Genomic DNA, 17730 nt, shown 5'->3' with positions numbered 1-17730 from the left:
GAGGGTTTCATGGGTGTTTGCTAGCGTGTCTGCTCCTCCCTTTTCTCCACCAAACCCTCTCTAACACCCCTCCCAGCGCCTGTAACCCCTCTGCCAGCTGCAGAGGAGGCGACACCAGCGCTGCCCTGCTCTGTTTCGGGGGTTCCGAGCTCATAACACCTCCCTCTACCCTCTCGGGGGAGGCTGGCTCCAGGCGGAGCCTCCCTTCGCCTCCTCCCCGACGGCGGGGCTAACCTTGGCCGGCCTCGGGGCGGAGCAGGGGGCTGGCCCGGCCCTTCCCGGGGCTGTCCAAGCCCTTCCCGGTGCTGGCCGTGCCGTTCCGTTCCGTTCCGTGCCATCTCTGCGGGATGTGCGGCCGCACCGCCTGCTCGCTGGGCGCCGAGCTCCTCCGCCGTGCCTGCGCCTACCGGGACCGGCGGGGCAGGCAGCGGCAGCCCGAGTGGGTGCGGGAGGAGCGCTACCGACCCTCCTACAACAAGGGCCCGCAGTCCAGCAGCCCCGTCCTGCTGTCCCGCAAGCATCTCCAGCAGGTAGCCCCCCCCCCGGCCGGGTGCAGTGCTTCGCTTTGCTACGAGGGGAACGGGGATGGGGGCGCCCGGCTGCACCCTGGGGTGCTCCCCGGGGTGCTGGGCTGGGTGCTCGCTGCTTGGGTTGCTCCGTGCTCAGCCTGGGTGTTGGATGGGCTAAGGGCAGGGATTTCTCTTCTGGGTAATGTTTACAGGGTGCTACCAGCATGGTGCTTTCGGTGCAGGTTTGTGTGAATAACTCGTGTTTGTAGGGTTTTGTCCCAGCTCTCTGAAGGTACCCCATGGGTTTGGTTGTGCTGTGCCCTGACTTGCTTTCGTTTTGTAGAGCTGCTGAACGGCCGCGTCGCTTCGCAGGGGAGAGCAAAGAGAGAAAAAAAATTATCTCAAAAAAAAAAAAAAATATCTCAGCTTCAGGGCTGTAAAATGCCCCCACACCTGTGCTGGCCGTTATCCGGCTAATTAAAGCCTCAACAGCCCGAACCTTCCCCAGCCAACCTGCGCGGTAAAACTGCTGGTGCATCTCGCTGGGTTTCGCACAGCCGGGTGCCCACCGACCTGCTGCTCTTCGGTGTTCAGCGGGGCAAGGACGGGGGCACTGGGCTGAAACGCCCCTCCTGCCTCTCCTCCTGCCCGCTCAGCGGGGCAGCTGCAGCAATCCCAAACTGGGAACGGGCTAGGTTCACCCAGGGCTTCCTTGGGGAAATCACAAGTATTGCTTTGATATCGTAAAACATCCTTTGCACCCTGCTTCCCTGCCTCTGGGGTCCCCTGTCTCCTCTGCAGCAGGTGTTGAGCCCCCAGAGCAAAAGGGGAGGCCCTATAAAATATTTATATATGTGTATATGTGTATATATATAGGGGTCCTATAAATATAATAAATATAATAAATATAATAAATACAATAACAACAAATAGAATAATAAAATATAATTTAAAATAAAAATAAATATAATAACGTAACACAGACCCTATAATACTCCTATACACATCCTGTACCACCCCGTAGCTCTTTGGGCACAGTCGTGCCCCGCTGTGCCCCTGCGGGGCTGGCGGCTGCGGGCAGAAAGCGAGAGCGAGCTGGGGGAGAAGTGAAAGCCACCGAGGCGTTTCCATTGTCCAAACTGAGACAATATGCAAAGAGTGAAAGTGAAGCGGGTCAGCAGAAATCACGTTATTAAAATGAAGGTGAGATTCGGGCCCTCTGGGACGCGCTCTTTGAATGGGGGAGTTCAGAGAACCTCAGCGCCGGCCCCGGTGGTTGTTAAACGCAGCGGGGACGGGGTGCTCGGATTGCCGGGCTCTTGCTGCTGCAGAAAAGTGGCATTCATCACTCTGGATAGATACCTGGGGCACGTGAATTTTTAGGGTGAACAGCACCGAGAACGTCGTTGTGCTTTGTGGGCTCACTGACACGGGTGTCTCTCTGCTTGTCCGTAAGGACGCGGACTCCTCCGAGCGGGTCCTCATGGACATGCGGTGGGGCCTGGTTCCCTCCTGGTTCAAAGAGAGCGACCCCTCCAAAATGCAGTTTAAGACCTCCAACTGCCGCAGCGACACCATGCTGAGCAAGTTCTCCTACAAGGTGGGTGAGCTGCGCCCCCCGTGCTATTCCCAATCGTTGGGGGCCGTGCGCCCAGGTCCGGGTGCCGGTGGTCGCAGCAGTGCCCGTCCCCCCTCTCGTGCTGCCCGGGGCTGTGGGTCACGGCTCTCTCATGTTTTCTCTCTCGTGTTTTCTCTCCCCCAGGGCCCTCTCCTCAAGGGCAAGCGCTGCGTGGTGCTGGCGGATGGCTTCTACGAGTGGCAGCAGTGCAGCGGGGGCAAGCAGCCCTACTTCATTTATTTCCCCCAGAGCAAGGACGAGCAGGTACTGAGCCTGGGCGCTGAGCTCTGCCCCCCCTGCTCCCTCCGAGCAGCCTGGGGATATGCACGAGGAGCCCTTATTAACCTGGCGTGGTGCACCGGGTGTTGGAGGGGACAAAACTGGGAAGTGCAGCTGGGAATTCCCTTTGGAGGGCATTTTGCTGCTGCTCCCCCTGAATCGGGGTCCCTGATTCTGTGGTCCTGTGGCCGTCCCCAGCCCCGCGGCGTGCCCCCGTCACGCTGCCTGCTCCCCTATTTGCATGGGCGGGTGATGTGTTTCCCAGGGGACTCGGCCGTGAGTTTCGCTGCCTCTTTTGCTTCGTCCGGGCTGGTGGCCGGGATGCAGAGAAGGGGAGGAAGGCTTGGATTTGGGAAGGTGAAGCTTTGGTAACTGCCCTTCCCAGGGAGCCCCCGGTTAGTTTGGATCAGGAATGATCCAGGGCCACGGCAGGGCAACGACTCGCAGGGCTGCAGTGCTTCGGCTGCCCAGGAGCTGGCATGGGGTGGAAACCATGGGGCCGTGTCTCTCCTCCAGGCCGAGGGGGAAGATGGGGACAAGGAGTGGAAGGGCTGGAGGCCGCTCACCATGGCCGGGATTTTCGACTGCTGGGAGCCGCCGGCGGGAGGAGAAGCGCTGTACACCTACACCATCATCACCGTGGATGCCTCCAAGGACCTGAGCTTCATCCACCACAGGCAAGTGATGCGCACGGCAGGGCCAGGGGCTGCCTTTAAACACCCCTCAGCTGGGCTGAGCTCAGCAGCGCCGTGACCGCGCGGTCCCCTCCTTGTGCCTAGGATGCCGGCCATCCTGGACGGGGAAGAGGCCATCAGGAAATGGCTGGACTTTGCTGAAGTGCCCACCCAGGAGGCGGTTAAACTCATCCAGCCCACCGAGAACATCGTCTTCCACCCCGTGTCCACCTTTGTCAACAGCGTGCGCAACGACACGCCCAAGTGCCTCGCGCCCATCGAGCTGGGAGCCAAGAAGGTGAGCGCTGGGGTGGGCTCAGCCAGGATCTTCTGGGGAGGGGACAGTGCCTGGGGTGTCCCCGAGCAGGGACAGTGCTGCCAGGCTCCCCGAGGGGCTGCAGCCACCACGTGGGCACGTGTTGGATGCTGGAGAGCAGCGGTCCTGAACGGATTCCCTTCCCTCCGCTTCCAGAAATAAACCGTGTCACCCCGTGCCAGGGTTTCTGTGCCAAATGAGGTGAATTCCATGTGAAACGGGGCTTGGAACAAGCTTGTTCACAGCAGCCCCGGGAGCCTCCTGCAGACGTGCTGGCTGCCCTCGCTCCAGCACCCGCATCCCGCTCTGGACCAGCTCTGAGTCAGCTGCTGTGAGCGCATCCTTCCCGGCCCTCGTGGGCATCTCACTCCTCTCCTGCTGCCTTTTGTCTCTCCAGGAGGTCAAAGCCACCGCGAGCAGCAAAATGATGCTGGGCTGGTTAAAAAACTCCCAGGAGGCCTCCCCCAAGAAGAAAGAAAATGAATTGCCCAGGTGGACGAGCCAGTTCATCCACAGCCCCTCGCCCAAGAAAAGCAGCGCGGATATCCTGCAGCAGTGGCTGGGGAAGGAGGGAGAGCCGGCCGCGAAGAAGCGCAAGGTGTAGCGGCAGCTGGGGTGGCTGGCCATCCCTTTCTCTCCTGATTTCCTCGAGCAGAACGAGGGATGTTTGTTGGAAGGCTTCGCAGAGTGCTGCTGAGATTCTCCAAGCCTCTCAGGTGTAGATCTGATGTTCTGGGTTGTTGTCTCTGTTCTTTGTGTGTTCTGAAAGGCTACTGTTTGCCTCCTCTCATTTCTTTTTGTTTGTGCCTTTTTTTTTTGTATTAAACTCATGCCTCTTTTCCATTTCATTCCATGTTGCTCCTGTACAAACTCCTTCCTAATGCTTCCACCCTCAAAAAGCGCTGGCAGTGCAGAGAAATGTGCGATAAGTGCTAAGAGAAAACCCAAGGCTGGGAGGCTCCACCAGAGGCATCCTGCAGCAGCCGGCATCCATGGGCCTCAGGGAATGGGTTAAAAATCCTCCCTGGAGGAACTGGACTTTGCCTGGGTTTCCCTGCGGGGAGCAGGGTGGGCGAACGCCTCGGTCACGTTGCTCGTACAATCATTTGTTAATGGGATTGGAAGCCTTAGCGAGGATTTCCTTGATCTGTGGATGGATGCACTCTGCCTTGCCCATAAAGGTCACTCGTTAAAGCCCAGATAACCACAGTGCCCCCGCAGAGCAAGCACGGGGCCGCTGCTTTTGAGGTCAGGGATTTTGTAAACGGAGCCAGATGTTGCAGGCCAAAAGCCTTACGTTTTGGGGCCCTCGCTGGAAAGCGGTTCTTAATTTATACTGGAAGCAATAAAATGGGATTGACTGGTGGCTGTGTGCGTGTCTGCGCCCCCGTTCCCCACCGCAGCGCCGCTGCCTCCGTTTGCCAGGCACGGCCGTGTTCCCCTGCCAGCTGCCGCGGGGACAGCAGCCAGCAGCAGCTGAGCTGCCAGGGCACGGGCACGATGCTGCTGGTGAAGAGCTGCTCTTTGCCAGTGAAAAATATTCCAAATATTCCCCGGGGACCCGTTCTGGGGCTGCTCTGGATGATCTGTCCCTGGGGAGCGTTTGGGGTGGTCCTAGCAGGGACCTGCCCATGGAGAAGGGACCGGGATGGGCAGCCAGGGAGCCCAGAGAGCTCTCAGGGCCAAATCTGTACCCAAATCCCTCGCGTGCCTCGGGGGTGGCTGAGCCCAGAAGGTCTCCTGGCTTACGGGAAGCTGGGTTGGGATTAGGATTTCCAGCCAGAAGCCTGGTGCCGGCTGGCTCCTCGCCGCTCCCACGGTGACTCGAGGCCAGCGAGTCGCAGCATTGGCAGCTCCTGGCAGAATCCATCAGTCTGCACCGGGGCTGTCACCTCCACGCCTGCCCTTGGAGGTTTCTCTCCCCAAGGGCGAGCAGACGGCTCAGGCAGCCCCAGAGCAGGCGTTTCCAAAGGTCACCGTCTCATTGCAAATTTACACCAGGGTCCCAGGCGCCGTGCAGACAGGGAGGATGCTCCGAGCACAGGAGGCCGCTCACCTCCCCCTGCTCTTGTGCTCTTGCCCCTGGCAGCCACCAGCAGGAGGACGGCACCTCCCTGTCCTCCATCCCCACACCTGGGAGCCCAACGCTCCCTGGGGAGCTGAGGGTGCGGGTTTCTCCCTGCAGGCTGCCAGCAGGGGCAGCGCCGCCCCCACCTGCAGCCTCTGCTGGGGGCTCCGTGGGGCAGCGCTGCTGCAGGGGGCCCCCCAGGGGGGTCAGCCCCACAGAGGGGTCAGCCCCACCATCCCCGGCTCGGCCCCAGACTCCTGCCCCGGCCTCTCCCCGGGCACAACGGGGGCCGGGAGCGCTGCGGGGGCTCCGCTCCGACCCCACCGCCCCGGGGGCTCCCCGCGGGCACCGAGCGGCCGCGCCCCGCCGGGCGCTGCCCTGGGCGGCCCCGCCGCGGAGCCGGGGCGCGGGGAGCCCTATGCAAATCAGGGATCGGCGCGGCGGCCAATGGGAGCCGCGCCGCCCGCGGCGCCAGCCAATGGGGAGCGGCGGCGGCGGGGCGGGCAGCGATATCCGCGGCGCGGCGGCGGCGGCGCGGGCAGTGCGGCGGCGGGCGGCGGGCAGGGCGGAGCGGAGCGGCGGCGGGCGGCAGCGGTAAGGGCGGCGGGGGGACGGCTTTTAGCGGCCCGGTAGCGCTCGGAGCGGCCCGGTGCGGCTCGGTACAGCTCGGTACGACCCGGCTGTTTGCGTTTTAACGGCGTTTGTCTCTCCGCAGGCGCCCGGACCGTCAGTGCGCGGCGCTGCAGGGCGGCTGAGCGGCCGCTGCCTGCCGGCCATGTCGGGCCGCGGCAAGTCCGGCGGCAAGGCGCGGGCCAAGGCCAAGTCGCGCTCGTCGCGGGCCGGGCTGCAGTTCCCGGTGGGCCGCGTGCACCGGCTGCTGCGCAAGGGGAACTACGCGGAGCGGGTGGGCGCCGGGGCGCCGGTGTACCTGGCGGCCGTGCTGGAGTACCTCTCGGCCGAGATCCTGGAGCTGGCGGGCAACGCGGCCCGCGACAACAAGAAGACGCGCATCATCCCGCGGCACCTGCAGCTGGCCATCCGCAACGACGAGGAGCTCAACAAGCTGCTGGGCGGCGTGACCATCGCGCAGGGCGGCGTCCTGCCCAACATCCAGGCCGTGCTGCTGCCCAAGAAGACGCAGAGCTCCAAGAAGTGAGCGCTGGGCGCCCCTCCCCTGCTCCTGGTCCCCCCCTGCCTCGCTGCTGCCCGCCCCGCTGTCCCCGTGGGGATGGGGGTCCCCTTCCTGCCCCTCCAGCCTATCTGGGCGGCCGGCCCTGGCTGCAGCCCGCCAGCCCTCCGCTAGCCCCCCGTCCTGGGCTGCGGCGGGGTGCTGGGTGAGGTCTGCTTGTGCCCCCGCCCTACCCCTCTTCCCTCTGGAAGAAGCGTTGTTGGAGGAGATGACAGGAGCGTGGCTGGTGGTGGCACCCAGAGCCGTGCAGTTGGGTCGCTGTGCGGAGCTGCTGCTAGCTGCTGAGGACTGTTCTGGCTGGGGTGGGGATGGACGTGGGTCCCCCCAGCTGCCTCTGGCAGCCCTGGGGCTCTGCGGGGCCCCCCCGGCTGGCCCTGCTCACCCCAGTGCGAGGATGGGACTCGCCCCCGCTGCGCACCCCCGTTGACACCATCCCGGCTGCACTGCGGTGGGGAGGTCAGGGGGCTGGAAAATGTGAAAAGGAGAAGTTTCTCCGTCAGCAAGAAGTGACTGTTAGTCTTAGTTCTGTTCATGGTAAAGCTCGTGCGTTGCCTACTGTGAAGAAGCTCTGGTCCTATTTATTTTGAGGTCTCCTATTTTCGGGGTCCCTCCCTGCCAAGGCACCTTCCTGCAGCTCCCCCAGCTCGGTGGGCACCGAGGGCTCTGCGGTGTCAGGGGGATGCGGTGACAAATCCCCTCAGAGCGTCGCAAGGTCAGGCGCCTGCCGCGGGGAGTGGGAGCTGCCATCTTCTGCCGTGGCTCCGCTCTTCTCCCGGCGCGGAGCGGCTCCCGGCTGCAGAAGCCCTTCGTGTCACCGGGAGCTACCTTGCACCCTGGTTGCACTTCTGGAAATGACATGCCGTGTCTCCTTTCTGTTTGTTCGACATGATTCCTGGGTTCTGAGAAATAAAAGTGACGATGCTGTCTGTTAACTGTAACCCTCCATGGATTAATATTTATTTTAAAAGATGCTAGAATTTGTATTAAAGCCCACTCCTAGCTAGTACGGTATTTATTTAATGGCTGTGTGGATAATGTATGAGCATGGGGTCAGGCTGGCTGTCCCGTGACACCAGGAATAGCTGATGCAGAGACAGCTTTTCCTCGCTGCCCGGAGCAGCCTGCTTCTGTGGAGGCCGATTGTCATGTGCATGCAGCAGTGTCTGGGCAATCGGGCTGTTCATAACCTGTTTTTTTTTTAATTAAAATGGGCAACTTCTCTTTCTGTGCCGTAAGTAGCATGTGTTCAACCTATTGACTCCGCTGTTAATCGTGTGGATGCAGTAACGTAGCCGGGCTCTGGCTTTATCATTACCTAGAGTAGAAGAACCTGGATGCTCGGCAGCCGGTTTTACGAGGGGGTTTTACGCTCTGTTGTAGGACGTGGAAGCGGTGTGCTCGTTCATGTTGTGCTCGTGGGGGTGCAGACGGGTCCCTGGGTTGTGCTGTGGTCCCCTGGCCTCAGGGTGGGGGGGACACCTGGCTGCAGCCCCCCTGCTGGGGTCCCCCTTCTGTAACGGGACTGCTGCTGGGTGGGGACGGGGGGCTCCTTCCCATGCGGGGCGCTGCGTGGCGGTCACTGTGGCTGCATCCAAGGGGCTTCTCTCTGCCTCCTGTTTTCTCCAGGGACGGTGTTCTGTACATCTCGGGAGTGCTTTGTATTTCTTAGCAAACGCGGGATTTGTGATACTGAAAAAGAATGGTGCAACCCCCATGTCTGATTAAACTGGCTCCCTGTCGAACGCTGTCGGACGTGCTGTGTCTGTCACCTCACCAACGCCGCTCGGTCCGCTGCTGGCTGCAGGAGCAGGCTCTGCTGGCGGCTGGGCTCGTCTCCAAGCAGGAGGGACCAGAGCAGGCCTGGAACTTCTTGTGCTTGGCCCCTACCAAGTCTTTTCCCAGCCTGGGAGCAGGTCAAGCCCTTCTCCAGCTCCACCCTGCCTTGGCAGTGGCGTATTGCCCCGTTAGTGTGTTGTGGGCGTCTGGAAGCCTGAGGTGCTGGGAGGGAGGGGTGCACCCAGGTGCTTCCCCGGGTGCTGGAGGTGCGCTCACCACCTTGAGGACCCTCGGGGAGACCCAGCAGGCAAAGGGCGGTGGGCTTGTGGGGGTCAGAGGGGAGAAGCTGACCCAGATGGGGAGGGTGGAGGCCTGGGGCTAATGGGGCTGGGTTTCTTTTGCTCTTACACCTTCCTCTGGACGTCTTGGGCTTGCCAGAGCTGCTCAGTGCCCTCCCTGCCTGCTTGGGGTAGGAGGGGGCCCAGGAGGCTCAGCCCCTGCCCAGCAAGAGCTGAGCTGTGCTATCAAGGTTGTGCTTCAGGACTGGAGGTGCTGGGCTGGTTGTTACGGGGGGGTTCACCTCCCACCCCGCAAGAGAGAGAGAAAACCCAAATAATAATAACCCAAATAAGGCACGGCTGAGTGCCTGCAGCTCTGGAGATGGGCTTGGTGGAGATGGGCCTGGTGGCTCCTTAGAGCAGGAGGGAAGCAGGGAGCCCCCCACCAGCACACCACGGAGCTGTGCTGGCCTCAAGTGCGGCTCTGCTTCTGCCTGAGCCCAGCCAGGTCCCGGAGCTAGCAGCCCCCCAGCCTGCAGTGTCACCTGCTGTCACTGCCGGGGCACAGCAGCTCCCCTGCAGTACCAGGCCTGTGGGGCAGATGCTGATGCTTGGTGGGACTTGCATTGGGGGAGGATAGTGCCTGGTCTGACCCAGCAGCTGTGCCCTAAATATGGGCTGGGGGAGGCTGCAGCCTCCTGGTCAAGGCACTGCTGTGCTTTTCCAGGCTGGATTTGGCTGCTGGAATGGTCTGCGGGGAGTAAAACTTGCTGCCCTCCTGCCTGTGCCCCCAGCACAGCAACAAAGCAGCTCCACGGGCAGCTGCGCCCTGGGGAGGAGGCTGCTCCTGGCTGCTCCTTTTCCATCCGCAGGGAGTGCCGGGGGGGGACTCTTGGGGGGGCTGCCTGAGCTGCCACACCCCCCCCGGGGGCACAGTGAGCTGCTGCCTTGCCCCTGCTCCTTGCAGGGCCCCCTTGGCCTTGCCTGCAGCAGAACTACAAGGTACGGCAGGACTCCTCCACCTCCCCTCGGCTCCTCCACCTCCCCTCACTCCCCCCCCTGCAGTGGAATGCGCTGGGCCCCTCACCCATCCTGCAACCCCCTCGGGGGTGCTGCTGCCCCCTGCAGCCCCCGAGCTGCGGGCTCGCCCCTTGCCCCGCACGCACCAGAGGTGGAACAAAATGGCCCAGCTCCCTGGCGCTGCTTTATGCAACCTCACTGGGGCGAGCTATAAATAGGCGCAGCTGATGCCAGGGGTGGCTCCGAGGGGTGTGCGCTGCGATGAGCTGCGCTGCTGGAGCCGTGCGTGCACGCAGCAGGCAGCCGAAGCTCCTGGGGGGGCTCAAAGGGAAGGGGCTCACCCTGCGAGGTGCCCCTGCTACCCTCAGGCTGGCTGCAGGGTGGGCGAGGGCCCCTCCGTGGCACTGCCAGCTGCAGCAGCGCAGGGGCTGCTCTCCTGCCTCTGTGCCAGGAGCCCCCCCGCCCCCCTCCTGCACACGATGCCGGCTGCGGAGCCCCCTCGCCCCCCCGCCCTTTCCTTCCCCACGACAGCTCCGTTTATTTTTTATTTTTTTTATCAATTTATTTGAAACGACGACAAATGAAAAGAGAAAAAAAAAATTATTAAAAAAAAAAACCTCCCAACCCTCAAAAATACGTAACCAAACCCACCCCTAAAACGCATTAAAAAAAAAAAAAAAAAGACAAAAAAAAAAAAAAGAACGTAAAGGCCATCGGAGATGCGACCTCAACGGCAGCCGCGGGGCCCTGCGCCGGGCCCCCACCCCCCCCCCCGCCCCCTCCCCGGGCTCACCCCGCCCGCCGCCAGGGGAGCCCCGGCCCTTTAAGAGCGCCAGACGCCGCGGCAGCCAATTGGCGCCCGCCGGGCCGTTGCCATGGCGCCGGGGGCCGGGAGCCAATAGGGGGCGCCGTGGCTTTTCGAAATGGCCGCGAGCAGGCACGGGGCGCCCGGCGGGAGGGGCGGGGAGGGGGGCGCGGGCGGCGGGAGCCGGCCCACGTGGCGCGGGGGCGCCGCAGAGCGGCTGCTATGGGAACCGGGCGGGAAGGGGCCCGGCGGGAGGGGGGAGGTGTGGGGGACCGGAGGGGGTGTGGGGAGGGGGGGGGCACCAGAAACCGTCGACGAGCGGGGAGGGGCACGGCTGAAAACAAAGGGGCGCGATGGGGGGGAAGCCGCGGGGATGGGGGGCGGGGGAGGGAAGGCGCCGAGGGGACGGGGAAAAAAGGGGGGGTGGGGGGTAAATGGGGGGGCTGGGGCAGCCGCAACCCCGCTCACCGCGCACGGCGGCGGCTGAGGAGTCGGCGACACAAAGCGGGTCCCCGGGGGGCTGTCCTCAGAGCAGTCCGTGCCGTGGGGCTCCCAGTCCTGGCGGGGAGGGAGGGCCCCCCTCCGCCCCCCCCCCAGCCCGGGGCTCCCCGCGCCCCGCTCTCATGCCTTCCTGCTCTTGAGCGCCTTGGGCTTTGCGGACTTCTTCACCTTCTTGCCCCCCGGGGACGCGGCTCCCTTCTTGGTGGCCTTCTTGGCTTTGCCTTTGTCCTTCTTCGCCGCCGCGCTGCTCGCTCCCTTCTTGTGGGATTTCTTCTCGGGCTTCTTGCTCTTGGCCGCGGGTTTCTTCTCCGCCCGCCGCGACGCGGAGGCCGCCGCCTTCTTGTGGGACTTGTGGGCGCTGCTGCCCGCGCCCCCGTCCCCGCCGCCCTCCAGCTTCTTCCTGTTGAGCTTGAAGGAGCCGTTGGCGCCGGTGCCCTTGACCTGGAGCAGCGTGTCGTTCTGCACCAGCGCCTTGATGGAGTACTTCAGGTAGGTCCTGCCGTTCTGCTGGTCGAACCAGGCCACCTTCTTGGCCTCGTTGTAGATCTTGGCCAGCGAGGAGCCATTACGCTCGCCCAGCTTGCGGATCGTCTCCACCACCAGCTGGCTGTATTTGCCCGGCTGGTTCTTCTTCTTGTTGTTCTTTTTCTTCTTCGACGGCGACAGCGAGGAGGAGCCGCCGCCGCCGCCGGCGCTCTTCGCTTTCTTGGCGGCCGCCTTCTTGTCGGCCGCGATCGGCACCTCCTCCGCCTCGGTCAGGGGCAGATCGGCTTCTTCCAGCTCCACCGACATGGTGCCGGGAGGAGAACGAGCGGGCGGCGGCGGGCGGGGGGCTGCAGGCGCGGCGTGGCGGAGGCCGGGCGGAGGGGCAGCTGCTCTCCTGCTCCGCTCCGCTCCGCGCCGCCGCCGCCGCGCTCTGGCGGGGCGGGCGCCGCCTCCCGCCTTTATATGGGCGCGGGGCGGACCACGTTGAGAACAACAACAGCGCGGTCCGCCGGCCAGCCCCGACTTGTGCTTCTTGGGGCCCTTTCGCGGGGCTCCCGCGCCGCCGCCCGGCCCCCCCGCGCCCCGCCGCCCGCCCCGCGCCCCGCGCCCCGCCGCCCCCCGCCCCGCCGCCGCCCCCGCGCCCCCCGCCGCCCGCCGCCCGCCGCCCCCCGCCGCGATTTCGGGAGCTCTCCCGGCGCGGCGGAGGGAACGAGGAGGGGGGCGCCCGGCGCGGCGGCGGCTGGAGCCCGATCGCGACCCCCCCGCTCCACGCCGCCGCCGCCCCCGGCCGCCGAAAAGGGGCCGCCGCGGCCGGGGGGCGACGGAGGGCGGCGGGGGGGGGGCGGCGGCGGCGCTGGCCCCGGGTTCTCCGGAGGGAACTAACACAGGCGACGCCCTCCCGCGGCCGCCGGCAGCAGCGCGGAGACGCCGAGCCCAGAGCGGGGGTCCCCGCCCCGGCGATGGGGGCCGCGCCCCCCACCGCCCCCCAGCCCCGCTGCAGCCCGGACGGGGCCCCCCCGGTGGGGGGGGGGTCCTGAGGGACTCGTGTATTGTGTCCCCCCCCCCCCCCCCCCCAACCGATCGGGCATCAAGGGGTGGGGGCAACGCGGAGGGACCCGGGGGGCTGGTGGGAGGGGGGAGGGGGGGCCTGGGGGCACCCCCGGATTGAGAGTTTTGGGGGGGGGGGGGGGGCGCAACGTTGTCGTCTCCGGAGCCCCTCCGCCCTGAGGGGGTGCGGAGCGGCTCCTCGCTGCAGGCCGCAGCTCTGCAGGGCCGGGGGGGGCAACAGCGATGCGAGGAACACCCCCTGCGGCCCCCCCACTTATACACCCTCCCCCCCCCAAAAAAAAAATCCCACGGGGGAAACGAGGATGCAGGGGGGCGGGGGGGTGGGGAAGACACACGAATGGGGCCCCCTGGCAGAGCCGTGGGGCGGGCCTGGAGGGGCCCCGAGCCCCAGCACCCGGGGGAATCAAAGGGGGGGGAGGGGGTGCGGGGTGGGGGGGGGTCCATGTGCCCCCCAGTGTCACTGGGCCGGGGGCGAGTGCGTGGGGGCACCCCCGTGCCCTGGGAGGCCGCACGCGTGTGGCGGGACGCGGGGCACACCCCCCACACCCCGTGTCCCCCCCCCCCCTTACACACACACACACACACACACACACGTGTGCCCCCCCCCCCCCCACGCTCACACACATGTGCACACGCACCCGCGGCACGCCCCCTGCCCACGCACACCGCGCCGAGCCCGCACCGCCTCCTCCCCTCCTCCTCCTCCTCCTCCTCCTCCTCCTCCCCCATCCCCCGGCTCCTCTCCGCCATTTCCCTCTCCCTGGCCCCCCACCGCCGGCCCGGGGCTCCCCGCCCCCGTTCTCCCCCCCCAATCCCCTCTGGAGCCCTCCCAGGGGGGTCCCCGCGCCCCAAAAAATCACGGGGAGGGGTCCCCAGCATCCTCCCCCCCTTCCTGGGGCCGGATCCTGCCCCACGCCCCCCAGCCCGCAGCGGGTGCCCACCGCCGAGCCCCCTCCCCGAGGCCCCCCCGCAGCATCCCTGCGATGAGTTGCGGCCGGGCTCAGCCTCTGGCGGGGAAATATGTGCGTGCACACAGAGACACGCACACCCCGGTGTGTTTTTTATAGATATCTACAGATAAAATGCACATAAAATACAGAGGGGAGATATAATTTGTGCCTATGTGCACGTCGGGGGGGGGGCAGCATGCCGCTTGCACACCCCTGTGGCTGTGGGTGCCTGCGGTGAGAGCAATGAGGATGCACACACGCGTGCACACGCGTGATGAGGGGCTGGGGCAGCAGGGTGAGCACGCTCAGGCCCCAAGGAGAGGGTGGAGAACAGGAGCAGAAGCGTGTCAGTACATGGGGGTGTAAATATTTTAAGTAAAATATTGGGGGAGAGGATGAGGGTCTGTGTTTGCGTGTGTGTGATCATCCCGCCCACCCCAAAAAAAGAAAAAAAGGAAAATGGAGAACGACACAAATGGATAAATATAAAAATGGATATAAATATATTAATTTGGGCACAGTTGAAAAAAATACTACATGGGGAAGGGGAGGAGGGGGGTGTGTATGCATGTGTGCACGGCTCCAAGAGGGGTCTGCACAGAGCCGGGGTGCAGCCAGAACCCACCACACGCACACACAACTACACACAGATATACACACAGAGATTTTTGGCTGCACACAGCAGCTGTACAGGTATGTGCACGGTGTGGTCACGCAGTTCTCATCCTGTTTAGCTGGGTGCCTACAACACAGACATGCACACAGAGCTGTGCACACGCTGTTCTCTCTGCATATGCTGATATCCTGAGTGAGCTGCTCCCAGACACAGTGTCTCTTGCTATATTTTATATATATATATACATATATATATATATATACACCTTTATATGGCTAATGTAGCTACAGAACTGCACACACACACACACAAAACCACCCATGTTTGCCACACTTACAGACAACTGCTCACATGCCACACACAGGGAATGTGAGCAGCATTCTTTCTCTTCCCTGCTCCCCTCTCTCTTTGCCCCTGGCTATATACACAGTGCATCTACATTTATACAGGCACGCAGAGGGAGGGAGCTGCTCTGTCTCACAGACACACACTGCTCACCATATATATGTGTGTGTGTGCATAGGGGCTGAGCTGTTCACACAAACACCCTGTGTATGAATATGGCTGTTCACACAGCAGCATTTACACAGTTCACTCTCTCTTTCTCTCTGCAAATATATAGAGAAAACACGCTAATCTCACACACTGTTCTGTCAATAAGGCTATACACACGTACATGTGCACACAGAGACCTGCACGCAGGCACACCCCTCTCACTCTATACATACACTTATATATACAGCGATGCTAGGAGAGCTGGCCACACATACACAATTTCTCTCTCTATACACATATAGAATGAGTTGTTTATACACACTGCTTTATATAGCTATGCTCTGTGAATAGGTACTTACACACAGAGCCGTCCACAGCCACCTGGACCACACGTCTCGAGGTATGTATGCACATATACATACATGCTGAGAGCTGGTCACAACTCAACACATCGCTTTATTGACACTTTACAAACATAATTGGGGCTGTACACACACACACGCTTTGTCTCTAGCTCTGCACACTGCAAGTGAGCACTGTTCTCTCTCACACAGCATGTCCTTTCACCATATAGCTCCATGTGCACATACAGGTATAGAGCGAGCTGTTCACACACAGACACACTCTCGTGTCTTGCCCTCTCTGCATGTGTACATCTGTGCCACCAGACAGCGTGCTTGTCACAGGCACACGCTGCTTTCCCTCCCTCTCAGTAAATACATGTAATTTAGATGTGTGTCCTTACAGACACAGGGAGAGCTCTCCGCACACAAGCACTAACTGATCTCTCTCCATCCTTCCATACACACGTCTATCTGTACACACACACAGGGTGAGGGCTGGTAACGCATTATTCCCTCTCTTACTATGTGTATACACACACATGCGCACACCCACACAGATATCATCCACTATAGACACTATTTATATACGTAATTGTGTGTGCACATGTGTATGTGTCCCCTGCCCCCCTCCGACACGTACAATCCGGGGTGCATACATATATGCATGTATGTCTTGCTCAATATCTAGTCTGTCTTCTGTATGTGTGTGTATGTATGTATTTGGGGGAGAGAGAGCTGCTCTCACACAAATACTGTCTTGCTACACACACATACACTTTTATATATAAGCACAGAGACTGTCCATGCATGCAATTTGCTATATTGACCTAGATGCAGAGACAGGGCTGTTTATGCACACATCTCTATGCATGTACACTTCAATCGTGAGGTTGTCTCACATACTTCTCTCTTGCTATACCTATAATCTATATCTATGCAGAGCATATGCACATGTGCTATGTAGACAGCTGGTCACACACATAATTCTCTTGATTTTTATACGTATGCATACATGTATGTGCATATACACTCTCTATGTGTATCTAGCTGTATGTGCATGTGTACACATAGACTTGCAGATGAAGGGAGGGAACCTGACCTCTTTCTCTTTTAGCACACATGTATAATGCTAGAGAAAGAGCTCACAGAATCCCAGAATCATCTAGGTTGGAAGAGACCTCAAGATCGAGTCCAACCTCTGACCTAACGCTAACAGTCCCCACTAAACCATATCCCTAAACTCTACATCTAAACGTCTTTTAAAGACCTCCAGGGATGGGGACTCCACCACTTCCCTGAGCAGCCTCACAACCCTTTCCGTAAAGAAGTTCTTCCTAATATCCAACCTAAAACTCCCCTGGTGCAACTTTAGCCCATTCCCCCTCGTCCTGTCACCAGGCACGTGGGAGAACAGGCCAACCCCCACCTCACTACAGCCTCCTTTAAGGTACCTGTAGAGTGCGATAAGGTCACCCCTGAGCCTCCTCTTCTCCAGGCTGAACAAGCCCAGCTCCTTCAGCCGCTCCTTGTAGGACTTGTTCTCCAGGCCCCTCACCAGCTTCGTCGCCCTTCTCTGGACCCGCTCAAGCACCTCGATGTCCTTCTTGTAGCGAGGGGCCCAAAACTGAACACAGTACTCGAGGTGCGGCCTCACCAGAGCCGAGTACAGGGGGACGATCACCTCCCTAGCCCTGCTGGTCACGCTGTTTCTGATACAAGCCAGGATGCCGTTGGCCTTCTTGGCCACCTGAGCACACTGCTGGCTCATATTCAGCCGACAGTGTGTTCGTGTCAATGTAGCTCAGCAAATAAATGCCTGCCCACAATTAAACCTCAGTGCTCTCGGGCTGTGTCCGTGTAAGTACCTGGCCAAACCCACAGAGCTGTGCCCTCTGGACCTACCAGCATGTCCATGCCCCGCTTCCTCGAGCTCTCTCGCTCTCCAAGTACACACAGCCACACGTACACACCTCATAGTCTGTGTAAATGTATTTATAAATGTAAATCATGCACAAATACTCAGCGAGAACCAGCTCTGTGCACCCATACAGCTGCGAGATGTGTTTACGTGCTGCTGTGCCCACATCCCCCCAGTGCACCTGGGGGCTGCGGGTGGGGGGCTGGCAGCGGGGTGATGCTCGTGGGGGGCTGGTGGCCGTTTGGGGCCGCAGGTGCACAGGGCCGGGGCTGGCTCCCAGCTCAGGCACAGGCTGAGCTCTCCCACCCTGACACCGCAGTTCGGCCTTCGTGCCAGCAGCAAGGGCGGAGGTCGGCTGCTCTTTGCTTCGACGATGGGGGTGGTGGCACTTCTGCCCCATTTCTGCCCCCGAGGGCAGCAGGGTGAGTGAGGCTCTGGGGGTGAGGGTCCTGCTGTGCCAGAGGCAGCTGCTGGCCCTGCTCCCCGCAGCGGGGCTGAGCAGGAGGCTGCCCACGGTGGCAGGGTCCTCGTTGTGATGGATGGGAAGGGAGGGGAGGGTGGGGTTTTTCAAAAAGCTTGAATGAATTTTGAATCAGTCCAGGCAGCATCTGCCTCCCTGGGCGCCTTCAAATCATGGTGATAGCTCCATCCTGCAGGAGCATCTCTGCCAGCATCAGCTTCTGCATGTGTAACATCAGGGCAAGCTCAGAGCACCACTTCCCAGGCCTCTTGCCTCCCGTACTGTTTTCTGTACCCTCGTGTGCATACCTATCACATCCCCACCTCCAAAAGTGTTGGTTTGTAGGTGGCATATCGAATC

At 61.6% G+C, this 17730-nt stretch overlaps 3 protein-coding genes across 3 annotated transcripts; 2 read left to right on the top strand and 1 right to left on the bottom strand.

The window, feature by feature from the left end:
- The first annotated feature begins 251 nt into the window (after window positions 1-251).
- Window positions 252-4762, top strand: HMCES (5-hydroxymethylcytosine binding, ES cell specific). Its single transcript, XM_068694370.1, has 6 exons — window positions 252-530; window positions 1966-2109; window positions 2272-2391; window positions 2923-3083; window positions 3186-3378; window positions 3794-4762. The coding sequence occupies exons 1-6, from the start codon at window positions 348-350 to the stop codon at window positions 3998-4000; spliced, it is 1008 nt and encodes a 335-aa protein (XP_068550471.1). The 5' UTR covers window positions 252-347; the 3' UTR covers window positions 4001-4762.
- A 1169-nt stretch (window positions 4763-5931) lies between these two features.
- LOC137862370 (histone H2A type 2-B) lies at window positions 5932-8395 on the top strand. Its single transcript, XM_068694369.1, has 2 exons — window positions 5932-6058; window positions 6180-8395. The coding sequence occupies exon 2, from the start codon at window positions 6240-6242 to the stop codon at window positions 6618-6620; it is 381 nt and encodes a 126-aa protein (XP_068550470.1). The 5' UTR covers window positions 5932-6058; window positions 6180-6239; the 3' UTR covers window positions 6621-8395.
- Window positions 8396-10842: 2447 nt separating this feature from the next.
- Window positions 10843-11825, bottom strand: H1-10 (H1.10 linker histone). The gene has a single exon (XM_068694457.1). It carries the CDS (start codon window positions 11823-11825, stop codon window positions 11154-11156), a length of 672 nt encoding a protein of 223 aa, XP_068550558.1. The 3' UTR covers window positions 10843-11153.
- Between the last annotated feature and the right edge of the window lie 5905 nt (window positions 11826-17730).

This window comes from Anas acuta, chromosome 11 (genome assembly GCF_963932015.1).
Source record: "Anas acuta chromosome 11, bAnaAcu1.1, whole genome shotgun sequence".
Lineage (NCBI taxonomy): Eukaryota > Metazoa > Chordata > Aves > Anseriformes > Anatidae > Anas > Anas acuta.
This window is presented reverse-complemented; position numbering and strand designations above follow the sequence as displayed.

What these genes read in the sequence shown, in the direction of transcription:
- H1-10 (XM_068694457.1), bottom strand. Translation starts at nt 11,825, where the DNA reads ATGTCGGTGGAGCTGGAAGAAGCCGATCTGCCCCTGACCGAGGCGGAG.
- HMCES (XM_068694370.1), top strand. Translation starts at nt 348, where the DNA reads ATGTGCGGCCGCACCGCCTGCTCGCTGGGCGCCGAGCTCCTCCGCCGT. An exon ending in CCCGCAAGCATCTCCAGCAG is followed by an intron (nt 531 to 1,965) that starts GTAGCCCCCCCC and finishes CTTGTCCGTAAG; the next exon opens with GACGCGGACTCCTCCGAGCG. An exon ending in CTGAGCTTCATCCACCACAG is followed by an intron (nt 3,084 to 3,185) that starts GCAAGTGATGCG and finishes CCTTGTGCCTAG; the next exon opens with GATGCCGGCCATCCTGGACG.
- LOC137862370 (XM_068694369.1), top strand. Translation starts at nt 6,240, where the DNA reads ATGTCGGGCCGCGGCAAGTCCGGCGGCAAGGCGCGGGCCAAGGCCAAG.